We start from the raw sequence: 13,029 nt of genomic DNA, 5'->3' as shown, positions 1-13,029 counted from the left end.
GCTTTGAAAAAATGAATGCGAGAGGACCGGCAATCTTGGCCACAAACTAAACGTGCGATCTCTCTGGTCGCACATCTGTACGTCTTTGCTATTGGATTTCGTCGCCATGAAAATTTAGAGATAGCGTTAGCGGGCATGTAATCGACGAGTGGCATACTGCTCCAGTCGCGCCCGCCCCCTAGCCTACATTTGATTCCCTCGCTATCATTGTCGGCGAGCGCGAGCGCAGTCGATCGATCCGAACGTTTGCTGAACAATTTATATATAAATAGGCGAGGATAATCTACAACAAGATATATCAACAAAATATATATGGGCGAGGATCATCCCTTCCTGCGTTGCGGGTACGCCCACCGTGAAGTTGGCGCTGGCCGCTGGCGTTGGCGTTGGCGCGGCTCTTGTGTCCCGCCGCGCGCTAGGACGTGTGCTGACAGGCAATTCTTTTAAGTCGCCATCTCTGTCAATTATTGTGCGAAGTCGAAGAGGAAGGCAACATAACGCTCTTGGCTGTCCCTCATAACGCCACTTATACTGCTGAGTCAAAACTGAATTTATGCCACCTTACAGGGACTATAAATGAACGTACCTGCTCCAAACTTGTCATACTACTTTCCAGGCCTGCTGCGCATGCGTCGTAGGCTGCTTTCTTTTTATCGTACTCCATTGTCACGTCCTGTGCAGAAAATGAGTTAGAGGACATGTCTGTTAGAGAATAAGACGAAGCGGGCTGGTGATGTCGCGGACCGTTACACTTAGAGGAGGAGGAGGAGGAGGAGGAGGAGGAGGAAAAAAACTTTATTTAAGGCCAACACTAAGGCCCAGTAAAGAAGAGAGCTTGCTCCGCTAAGGCCCGTTGTTGATCCGCCGAGTCCGAGTGAAGCAAATCACTCCAGGAAGGAGGGGAAGGGTAAGGAAAACAAGGAGAGGTAATGGCAGTGTTACATGAGTACAGAATGTGTTCTGTATCTGGCCTTTGTCTCCGGACAGTGAGCTGTGCGACGCCAACCGAAGTTGTAGAGCATTAGTGGCGTGAGAAGAGTGTTCGTTTGAACTTTGCGAAGGACATGTGCTTGTTCCGTGTTGAGTAAAGGATGAGGTTGGGTTCGAAGCGCATTGCTTCCCTGTTGCTGCTGTAAGGACCCTTCACAAGAACGTTCCGTGCCGGCACCACGTTCACCGTTGTATTGTGGAGGCAGGGACTGGTATAGAATGAGTTAGGTCACGATGCCTCCGGATGCACGTGCTGCCGCAGTTCTATCAGAACTGACATTTCGTATAGTTCGTGTGAGGCGCGTGGTACATATTTTACAGCGAAGCTGTTATTCTATAGTTGGTTGGGATCTTTTGCGGCGGCGTCCTCACGGAGGAAAAAAAAGAAAGAAAAAGCCTTCAGCGTTTGAAGCGAAAAGTGCACACATTCTTTGGTTTCACGCCTACAACATACAGCGCAGCATTTATTTCAATAGAGAACAAACACAAAAGAAGCATTCAAACCACATGATTGATGATAAAGCGCTCCTGCTAGAAATTCGAAACACGTAGCGCTCCCGGCTTACGTTTCCCGGTAAAGATTACTGTGGCGCAAGCTGCTGCGGTGACGGCAGCTTGCGACGTTGGGAGTGACGTCACTAGCCTTTCACATATAAAAGAACTAGCCTAGCAACTGATTTCATTGTTGTAGCACCGCTATGGGTAGGTAACGCATAGTAAAGATTCCCGAGGAGCAGCGTGAATACGAGGGGCAGCAGAGGGAAAAGAAACGGCAATACGACCAGCGGCGGCATGCTGCCGCTGGTCGTATTGTCGTGGAATTCCAGCACAGGGGGAGTCCGCACGACTACATTCTCCTGTGGCTGAATAATGCGCCGGAGGAGGAACTGTGCAATAAAGCATTGTGTATACCTCCTCCGCAGTTGTAGTAGTGGTTTTCAACAGCTTCGCTGACATCCATTTTCGCGGGGCTGGGATGGCGAGTCACTTTTTTTGGTATTGCAGAACTATAGACGTGCAAGGACTGTCTAGAAAGTGCACCACTGTTTAATGCTTTCCTATAAGTATACTGACAGTGTGATCCGCTTTTACCTGGTAGCTTTTCCGGAGTGGTCTGAGGTCTTTTATGGCCGGCGCCAGGCGCCCTTTCCTTTCGGCGATTCGCTTGTTGAGGTTAGTCACCATGGCGGACATATCTTCGAGTGTCGCCATCTTTGTCTCGTCTAGCGTGGCCTTGTTGCCGGACAAGTTCTCCAGAGCTCCCTGCAGCCGGTGGTAGCCGCGAACGCCGTGCTTCTCTTCGAGCGCCTCCTGCGACGGCACGATCACCCTGGTTAGCAGTACAACTGGTAAGCCGCTGACGATGTATGATGCACTCAACAACTGACGAAACCGTAATATATAGGTAGTACACAAATGAAGCGCGAACCGTACAGTTCAAGCACGAACGCAAGAACGATGTTGGAAGTTATGATGGCGTGGCTTGATATATTAAGATGCAGTAGTATATGGTTTTGCCCTATACAAAGAGCGGTCGTATTATTGGGATCAATGATACTAACATTTGTTGTACCTAAGTAATAGTGTTCCAGATTTTGCTGATTGCTTTGTTCCGTAGCTGGTGTCTCCTATATACCCATAGTTTTGCTGCGGTTGGGTCGACAACCAGAAGTGTCAAAAAGAAGGCACCGAAGAAGGTTGAGCTTGGCGTTCTATGCGTGGACAATATGCTTAGTTTTCTCCGTATTCGAGAATCAATTTTCACCAAATTTCTGTAAGGGCTACAAACAACCAACAGCTAGCTTACGTGACACTATGCACAGAACGCTCAATGTACGCGTCACCTGTAACGTTTTCACTGCTGGCTCATGTCTTAAAACGTGAATGCCAAAAGCGTGCTGCACCCTCACAGAACAGGGCCACTCGTAGTACTGAGAAGGGGAACGCTGTTCATTGAAATGTTTTGCTGTCGCGTGTTCGTCCGTGCCCCCTCTCCCTCTCTATCTTGCTCTCTCTCTCTCTCTCTCTCTCTCTCTCTCTCTATATATATATATATATATATATATATATATATATATATATATATATATATATATATATATATATGTGAACGAGAAGGAAGGAAACTGAGTGGCCCGATTTTTTATTTGTCATATCGTATGAAGCCAACAAAGACATCATAGGGGAAATTACTTGTACTTGTTAATTGAACTAAATAAATATAAATCAATGGAAAATGAAAGTGGATAAAAAAGCAACTGGCCGCAGGTCGGACACGAACCCACGTCTTCGCATATGGCGGTAATTACCCGTGTGGCATTCCAAGAACTAATTAGGCGGGGACACCCTCGGACCGGGGACATACCTCTTTTTCCAAGCATTAAGTTCGCGTAATGGCAAAGCACTTGACCTGGGACACGCTTTTACCCATTTTGCTGGTAGGTACCCGGCTACAGCTCTGGTCTGCCCCCAGCAGCCATGGAAGATGCTTTACAACAAGACTGTTGGTTGGACAGAGGGCGGGGGGTCAGAAATATGGGGCCCTCCATTCGCGATGAAAACCCTTTCACAGAGTCGAGCGGCCAGGCCAGCGGCACCTATAACTCTATCCATTAGGGTTTCTTAAGGTACCTGCATTCGAACCCAGCACCGCCTGCACACGAGGCGGCTGCTCTACCACAAAGGAAACTGCTGCGCTTAAGCGCAGCGGTGGCTAAATAATAGAGCATCCGCCTCGCCGAACGCAGAAGTGGCCTATTAGTGGCAGAGCAGCCACCTCTTACGCAGAAGGTATTGGGTTCGAATCGCGGTACCGCCAAAAAACTCAATGGTTCTAAAAGGTAGAGGTGGCTGTTAAAATGCGAAATTGAAACCGACGAGTAGTGAAGTCATATCGGTTTTGCAGAAATCCTAGGACTTTCGATATATCCTTCCTCAAAACCAGCTAAAATATGTCTCGGCGTTCCCAATCGTCCCCATCTGTTATAGGCACGCTTTCAGGAAACATAACTGCAACGCCTATGTATTTCGTAGCACTAAAATGTGCTACGAAATACATGGGCGTTAGTGTAGAACTAGAAAAGATATGCAACATTAAGATATGTTGCATATATCGAGACTGGTGCTAACTGTAAGATTTCTGCTAACCAGTCATGACTTCACTACTCCTCGTCTTCAATTTAACAAATACATGTGCCCTAAAGTTAGTAATCAACAGTTAGTTATCATATTTTAGTTAATTAGGCAAATTATCGGTGAATTCTTCTGGCTCCTAATGTCCGATTAGCCACGTAGCCTTTCAGCAATATCGACAGGGGCGCAGACATGACAACATTTCTTAAAAAGAAGTGTCCCGCATAAAAAGAAGCACCCGATATATACAGAGCTTGTATTGTTGGCGCTTAATATAAAGAAAACATTCTTAATCGGAGGAAGGTGATCCAGTCGCAGTTTCGAGAGCACGTCTACTGCATCAAGGTCTGAAAATAAGCAGTTCACAGATTCAGCGCACTTTTGATGGGCAAGACGGAGGGACGTACCAAACATCCAATTTAAAATTAGGTCGCCTTGGTATCGGGAGCCTACACGCAAGTCTCCGTATACCTTGGTCGAGCATTACCCGCCGCAGCGGCAGTCTCCGAGGTCGCAAGTAATATAACCCCGCTTTCAAGCAACCTGTGCACGTGTTTAAGCGATTTCACCGCGTCGCAGCAGTTTCGCGCACTCACCAGGCTGTGCGTGAGGTCCCGCTCCTTCTGCACGAGGATCTCCTGCGTTCTGGCCAGCACACCGGTCTCGGCCCTCAGCTCGGCCAGCTCCTGGCGTTGCTGCTTGTACTGGCTGCTCTTGCCGCGCAACGCGTTCACGTACTTCTTGAACTGCGGCGCGTGCAGAAAGTTCGAACACTGGGCACAGGCACGGCCTGCCCGGGCGTACCTCGTCTCCCTTGAGGACCTGCTCACCGCCGGCGACGAGACTCTGCTTCTCCTGCAGCTGAGCCTCCAGCTGGGACACCTGCAGTCGCAGCTCGTTGAGCGTCTCTGCGGCGGCGTCCTTCTTGCGCGCGATGACCGCAGCCTGCGGATAAATTAAGGGAGCGTATGCACGTCGTGTATATACGTGCATGTTCTTTTGCGCTATTACTCTTATTAGAATATGCACTTGGCAAGCACTCATCCAGGTGGGGGTACTCTGCAAGGCGGAAGAAGTCCGCAAATGCATTCGTCCTCGTGCTGCCGACTGCTTACCGGTTAGCTGTGTCGCAATCTCGGCGTAGCATAGAGCTATCCCGACGGGCACAAATCCTTTTAACCAAGGCAAGAGCAGGGTACGTCGTGACTGACGACATCATCGCCTTCTGGCTTGGCGACGGCATGCAATGACCCCGACCGCCCGCATTCAGCTTCGCAAGTGATATGCCATTCACGCGCAAGACAGGCAACGCCAAATGTTCATAACCTCGTGGGGGAATGCGAAGGACTCTAGAAGTTGCGGGAAAAGCTACCGGCCCAAGAAGGTGACGTCGTTTGAGGACTGGGTCCGACCACGGGCTATCGTCAAATATACATTTAACTCACTCTGTGGAACTTCGCCAAATTCCGCGTCCGAGACGCAGAATGCTGAAGTATAGCTGAAGCTGAGACGCAGAAGTATAGCGAAAATCATGGTGACGGCTGAGAGCTTTTCGAATGAACATATAAGAGTGGTTACACGGAGTGTCGTACTATTGCGCGTCTGTCTATCTGCAAAGATGTCTCGGCGTGTATTTCAAAGGGAGTGGTAGCTTTATACTGTATGCATATTTATTATCATAGTGATCTAATGAAAGCGTTTTTTTTTCTTCGAAGGACGTATGCGGTAAGGTTTGTTCGCAGGAAGCATCGGAGAATGCCCAAATCGTAATGTATGCACAAGCTGCCATCGTTCGTTGCTGACACGGTAAACCGCGGAGGCGGCCGTTAGGAAACACGAAATATTAATTAACTTGTTCAAAAGCTTCCAAGAGATTTTCGTGTTGCACAATATTCGCTTGGCATCCGCTTTCTTCACTTGAGCCTTTTAGTTATTTCGCGATTTCCATGAACATGCACTGCGCGCCATTACCACCACCGTTCTGTAATAGCGCCACTGAGGCAAAACTGCACACATAAGTGCATGTCAAAACCGCGTAATATAGCTACACATACCTGTTGCCTGAAGAGCGTCAACTTGTCATCGGCCTGCTCTTGACTTCGCATCTTTTGCTCATAAAGAGCGTTGATTTCCTGGTTCTCAGCCTGGACCTGTGCCGAAAAAGCAGCAAAATACTGTTGTTCATTACAGTTTAATATGTTGATTACATTATCTAGGGGGTAACATTGTCTTTGGTTTAATTACAAAAAAATTAAAATAAACGCGACAGCTTCGCTACTGTCGTGCGTGCGGGGATCGTTACGATCCCGCTTGGAGTTCAATACCGAAGGAAAGCGATTCCTCTGAATACTCTTGCGCGGTCGGAGTTAGGCACTTTGTTGCGACTGTCCTTTTTTTTTTTGCATCAACGTTACTCTACACAATATTCAGCACAAATTTCAGAGAGCTATCATAGCAGAGGTAGTGGCCAATAGACGACGACTATGGAAACGCCATACCTCATGTGAAGCTCAGTGTACCTGTCTTGGACAGTTTACGATTTGCACATACCTTCGCCTTTAGCCTGTTGAGTTCGTTTTGCCCCATTGCTGGTTCGGCGGCCACCTTCTGCAGGTCTCTTATGGCGTTTTGACAGGCGGCTATTTCCTTGGGCAGCTTGTCTCGCACCAGGTAGCCATTGGCTCGGACCTCTTCCTCCAGCTTTTTCATCAGGCCTACGAAGCATGAAGAGACGAACGTTTGCTCATGACGCTTTCGATCCCACACTTGATGTAATTACTGCCGTCTTTACGTATATAATTCCAGACAAAGCGTCGGAAGATTCGCTAATTCTCGTTTTACTTTTCCTGTCCTTACTCCTTTTGAGGTAAACAGTGTCACGTCAGCTTTTTGTTGGCTCATTTCGTCACATGTGCTAATTACTTTTATTGATCTAGTTACATAATCTTCTGACGCACGTCGCGCCATAGCGCACCACCGCCATAGTAAGCCATACTTGCTCAGAGCCCCAAATCATTTAATAATTTTTTTTAAATAAAGGGAAGCTTTAGCTCAGAAGTTCCTGTCGAAATACATCGAAACGGAGAAATCGTTTTTCTCTGCAACCACTGCACAGAATTGCATGACATTTGTTGTATTTTAAAAGTACAAGTAATCTAGTGACCGTATACGAAGCGCATGTTTTATTTAGGCCGTCAATATTTTTACAAGAACTGTTTCAAAATAGCAAAAATAAAAGAAAGCAAAAGAAAAGAAAAGAAAACTCAAGTATCAAGTTTTCAACTCTGTAGCTCATTAACAAACCCGCCGCGGTGCCTTAGCGGCTACGGTGTTTCGCTGCTAAGCACGAGGTCGCGGGATCGAATCCCGACCGCTGCGGCCGCATTTCGCTGACGGCGAAATGCAATAACAGCCGTGTCCCGTGCAGTGGCGGCACGTTAAAGATCCTCTGGGGATCAAAATTAATACGGAATCCCCCACTACGGGCGTTCCTCATAATCAGACAGTGGTTTTGGCCCGTAAAACCCCAGAATTCAGCTCAGTAACAAATAAAGATTTCACAATTTTGTAAACTACACCTCATAAGACGTCTAAAGTGGACATAATTGATGTATTACATACATTTCTTTCACGTATACCATTCATTTATTTGTGAGTAGGATTTTTGCAAATCCTTCGTACACATTGTAACAATTTCACCTAAATATTAAGCCGATATATCAAATTTGGCCGCTTTAGATACTCAAACAGGTGCAATTTACAGAAATCCGATATGTGACTTTGGTGCGGAGTTACGGATTTGTAAATTTCGTGCTTTTGTTCTTTTTCTTTAATTTACCTTTCTTTCGGCAATTCTTGCACAATGCTAGAGGCCCAAATTAAGAAATCCACTTCCTGAGTTTGTGTTTAACTTTTTCTCTCAAACGCAACAGATTTAGTTGAAATTGGTCCAGCGGTCGTCTCATATAGAAACATTTATGCGTTTTACATGTATTTGAATGGGGAAAACGGGCTTAGCCCCGAGCTAAAGCCTCCTCTTAAGTATAGTGGAATTGCGTCAACCCGTAACCTAAGTGTATGTTTCACAATATAACTGCAACTCAGGGTTGACAAATACCTTCTGGTGTTGCACCGGCTCCCGAATGCTGCAGGTCTCTTAGCTGCTGCGTCAGCCTGTTGATCTTTTGTTCGCAGTGGTTCAGCTGCAGTGACACAACAAGAAGTACAGAGATGATGGTCGGCGGTGTATTAAATATGCATCATTTTCTTATCGGCAATCCTGAAAAAAAAAAGAAAGAATTGCACGATGTTTCAGTGTGACGGAGACCGTGGTAGTCATGAACATTGGGACTGTGACTGAAAGGTAGAGTGCAGTATCAGCACGTATACTCTCATGGTTGCACTTGCCCCGTTTTCAGCTTTCGCTGTTGCCATGGTCTTCGGCGTTGAGCTAAATTTGGGAGGTTGTGATTATTACGCTATAAGATGGCGAATGTGGGCTTGTTGGCGATTCATTACGAGCAGTAGACATCGCACGTTGTGGACGAGGACAACAGAAGTAGTGACAGGACAGACTTGGCCGTAGCTCCACTTAGCGACGAGGCGTCCTGTCACTCTTTTTATCACCCTCGTCAGAAACGTCCTACGTACGTCTACGGCTTGTGTTGCGATCAGGTGAGACTTACTTTGGAGAAGCAGCTTGGTAGGTCAGAAAGGGACGTAGAAAAACGTTGATGTGAGTTTGAACATCCCGCGCAAACTCTTGATCACGTCATAAATTTGGCAGCGTCAGGCCGAGACTATGCGTCTGTTTATTAATAAAAAAATGTTTAAATTACGCTCTTGAATAAACGATCGTCAAAATTTGCTAGTTGCAACTTCGTTTGCCTGCGCAGGAACGATCCGAACGCGCGGTAACGTTATGAATCCGCGAAGACAGTACGATGCCACGAGCTTCGCAGTTCAAGCGCAAAATTCAATAAAGAGAAACTCTGCCCTTATTTCCCACGCAAGTAAGTATATATGTATAGAGGGTTCTGACTGACTAACCTACCATAGTACGATGTTTTTAAGATTTGTGTGTAATGTCCCTTTAAGCTTTTGCGCCCGATAGCTTGCGAACACAGATGCACTTGCTGACACGTTGTCTGTTCATCAAATCAAGCGCAATGTTCGTACCGATTAGCGCAGTGAACTCACGAACTACTAGCAGCGCCTCCATCCAACCGTCCCGACTGCAAACGCCGTACTACAACTACCATAGAAGTTTTCCAAGTCTATCCAAGGCTCTACATATATACAAGGCCAACAGTTCGCAGGTTCGAGTAATGCGGGATCACGTGCGAGGCCGCAACTCACCGCGTCTCGCAGGCTGTTCCTTTGCTGGGCGAGCGTCTCCGCCCTGTCCTGTTCCTCGCGGAGATTCTTGGCCAACTGCAGCAGGACGTCCTTGTTACGCTGAGTTTCAACCTGCGACGAGTTCGCGACAACAATTTTCATTGATCGGTACCTTTTTTCACCCCTAGCCGAACAAATCGACATGTGTAAGGACATTGTATTCCACCAGCCATCGACGTAACCAAGGTCGTCTTACTTCTGGAGCGACACGACTTTGCCGAAGAAGGTATTCCCACGATGTCGCTAACCTGTCACGACCCGCGCTGATGGGTGCAGAAGCTCGCTTTGCTCGGTACGGGCGCAGTAGCATCGTTTGTTAGTGACGTGACAATGCTGCGCGACTGCTCATCGAATAAGTTTACCGGGTTCAAAAGCGAATGCACCGTGTTATACGTCACTATTACACTGGGCAGAAGCAGTAATTTATGGCAGAAGCAGAAGAAGTCGCACGCTTTTGACAACCTATTCTCCTTCACATAAATATACACCTCACTTCAAAAGCAGTCCGTTTACATCCAAAGCCAATTGCGATGCTCGAGCTTCTCGGGAAGAAAGCGACATATGTATATAGCAGGCCTGGATCACCGTAGCTCAGGGAAATGACGCCGCTTCGCTCAATATCGACTGCTTCGCAGCAAGGAAGTACTACAGTGATAACCGGGACCGATGATCACGCGTACAGTGGCATCGAAACTTTTCACAAGCTAATGTTGGTATAGTTGCGATTCATATTATGCTGTAATGCTAAACGTCGAACGAGGGAACAGAGAAACCACATGCACGTAGTAACATCCAACGCCAAGGTCTTTTCATGTTTCGAATGAAATCATTCATACTGACGATAGTGCCACTTGCTTGTCGTACGTCCCTCTTCCGTTAGTCCCGCATTTGACATACACACAAAAAAAGAAAGAAAAGAATGTAATAGTTTAATTAAAAGACGGTATACGGTATACCTTACGGCGAAGCTTGGCAATTTTCTTGTTCAGCTGCTCGCGCTCCTGCTCCATCTGGGAGATGTCCCTGCGCAGCTCCTGGGTGTTCAGCCCGCTGGCCTTCAGCGCTTCGCTCATCTTGTGCGCCTCCTTGAACTGCTCCATGGCCACTTCGTACTGCGTTGATCAGCGTTCTGGTTCTGCGTGCCGCTTGCTCAGACCATATTTGTTTGAGAAGTGCCAGTCTACTCGCGCGCGAAAAATAACACCTCGAAATTTGCGATGTTGCTGACTCGACGGGGGTGTTAGTCTTCGTATTTTTTTTGTAGACCATACATAATTTTTAAAGATCGCCTCTGGTAGATAGCACTGTTATACTTCTTGAGCTGAAATACTCGACTAGACGGACATTACATTGCGCGACAAATCTAAATGCATAATCAACTAAATATAAATAGTCTCAAGTTCTGTGTTTTATTAAAACTTTACGGCGCATAGTGTAATTTACGAATTGTAGCTGGTGAATTCGCAGACCTTATCCACTCTGAAAGACTTGATTGGATTCGCCACCTCCAGAAAGTCGACATCGGAAGAAATAGCTTCTATTCGTCAGAACTGTGCAGTCACACACCTACACTCAAGCAATCCACTCGCCACATAGGTCAGAATTATGTAAAGCGACCGAGTGGACATATCCATCGGTCCTCCGGAAGGCATGACTTTCAGAGGCGCAGATCGCCCGACCAGTCTTTTACAATCGTTCTTACGACACTCCGTTCTACCGCGTGAGCTTGGTCCTCTATACGGAAGGCGCGTGCGCTATAGACCAGCCGCCGCTTTCACGAGCCGCGCAAAGTGCTGCTCCCGTATTACACACGAGGCGCATACCTGCGCGTAGAGCGCCTGCAGGTCCACGTCCCCGTCCAGTTCGGGCGGCAGCTCGACCCTGACGAGGAATCGCCCCAGGTAGGCCCTCTTGCGCAGCTCGGGCAGGCCGCGCAGCGTCCACTCGAGCAGCGGGAGCACGACATCCTTGGCGCCCGACACCAGGCCCTGGCGGAACGAGCCGCTGCGGACGACGATGCGAATGGCGTGAGTCAGCGGCTCTTCGTATCTTGCGTTGCTCCGTTTTTGCAGACGCTAGTTCCTCTGAAATAATTCTTAGCGAGACTGGTCGCGAGGGAGGGGGGAGGGGCGTTACAGATCTGCTGACAAGCCCAGCATTCCAGCGGGAGGGTGCCTCAGCTTTCCGAAGTGGTCAAGAGCCTCTGTTCAAGCAACTCGACGCCGCTGTCAAGCCTCGTCTGTCGAAGCCTACGAGTTTGTCAAGCAGCTGCCATCTGGCTATGTTCGTATGAAACCGCAAACCGACTCCTTGCAGCCCAAGCTGCAAGGAGTCGACGACCGACCGTGTGAGCGGCGTCGACTGCTGCTTCCCGATTACCTCGTCATTGCGTCATGTGTGGGAGCGAAGACGCAACATCAGAGGCGGAATGCGGCGGGGTGATGCGACATCGTGGGCGCGATGCTGCGAACAGTTCGACCATTCCTATTGGCCGCGGTAAGGTCATTGAATTTCCTCGTCTATAGTGACCTGGGGAAGACGACTTCATGAAAACGTACATCTTAGGTGTTGTGTGCGCTGTGTGCTCAGACATGTAAAGTGCCCATTGCTCAGGAATGCAGTGGGTTCCGACATGTAGTGTGCTTCGACTCAACCAAGTAGCCTACTAGGATGTAGTGTGCTCCCATAACCATGGAGCCATTTGTAGATATGTAGAATAAACCCGCTTTCCGTTTCCTTCCGCCTCGCGACCTCATTCCCTCAACAAGAAACATCTCTCGGCGATAGAGACGGACGACGACGTGGGTTAGATTTTGTCGGTGTAGTGCAGGCCAGCTACCACATTTTAGGCGCTCCGGGCGGCGTATAGGCAAGCGACCCTTTGTGTGACGCACGACCCGGAACCACGAACACGAACCAGAGTCCCAACAGCTTCCTGTTATACGATGTGTACATTCAGCCGGGAAATGTTGACGAGATGTAGCTTCGGGCTGGCTGCTGATCTGATAACAAAGTGGAGCGTAGAAGAACAATATTGGAAAGAAAGTGGAAAGAGACACGCGGTATTTTCTAACTGACGGGGTTGTTGCAGAACAACAAGGCGCTGGTGGCGAGTGCTGTATGATTATCATAGCGCTAGCTTCCTCGCTAGTAGCCAAGAAATTGTCTTGCGCGTCGACACAGCGGACCGTGTGTAAGGACGATAAGCATTGAACTTCTTCCTTGAATAGTTCTGCCCTGTAAGAGGATACATCCATAATGAATTATATGCATAACATGCGCTGTTTTTCTTTTCAATCAATGAATTAGATTTTATTCTTTTATCGCAATGCCACATCCGGAATCAATTTTTTTATCAAGCAGATTGCTCTGTGGCATGGATGTGTATTTGAATAAAAGCGTGCAGGTCATTCTCATCTAGAACTTGCAGTATAGTGGCTGAGCGAACGCATTGTTTGTGAGGGGACGCCTATAACTCTGTTTGACCTGCTCGTTATGTTGATTATCGTT

The 13,029-nt window shown here is 47.8% G+C and overlaps 1 protein-coding gene across 1 annotated transcript in view; it reads right to left on the bottom strand.

Annotated features, from left to right (window-relative positions):
• The window catches only part of LOC126540054 (intraflagellar transport protein 81 homolog), a 30,292-nt gene that overhangs the window by 14,990 nt on the left and 2,273 nt on the right, over nt 1-13,029 (bottom strand). Inside the window, exons 3-12 of the mRNA XM_050186861.2 lie at nt 11,343-11,558; nt 10,476-10,631; nt 9,481-9,591; nt 8,240-8,324; nt 6,673-6,836; nt 6,177-6,272; nt 4,927-5,067; nt 4,719-4,868; nt 2,083-2,301; nt 587-673 (exon numbers count right to left, since the gene is read on the bottom strand). Coding sequence (XP_050042818.1) covers nt 587-673; nt 2,083-2,301; nt 4,719-4,868; nt 4,927-5,067; nt 6,177-6,272; nt 6,673-6,836; nt 8,240-8,324; nt 9,481-9,591; nt 10,476-10,631; nt 11,343-11,558 — 1,425 coding nt within the window. The remainder of the gene's footprint in view (nt 1-586; nt 674-2,082; nt 2,302-4,718; nt 4,869-4,926; nt 5,068-6,176; nt 6,273-6,672; nt 6,837-8,239; nt 8,325-9,480; nt 9,592-10,475; nt 10,632-11,342; nt 11,559-13,029) is intronic.

The sequence above is a fragment of the Dermacentor andersoni genome, chromosome 2, assembly GCF_023375885.2.
Source record: "Dermacentor andersoni chromosome 2, qqDerAnde1_hic_scaffold, whole genome shotgun sequence".
NCBI classification, from domain to species: Eukaryota; Metazoa; Arthropoda; class Arachnida; order Ixodida; family Ixodidae; genus Dermacentor; species Dermacentor andersoni.
This window is presented reverse-complemented; position numbering and strand designations above follow the sequence as displayed.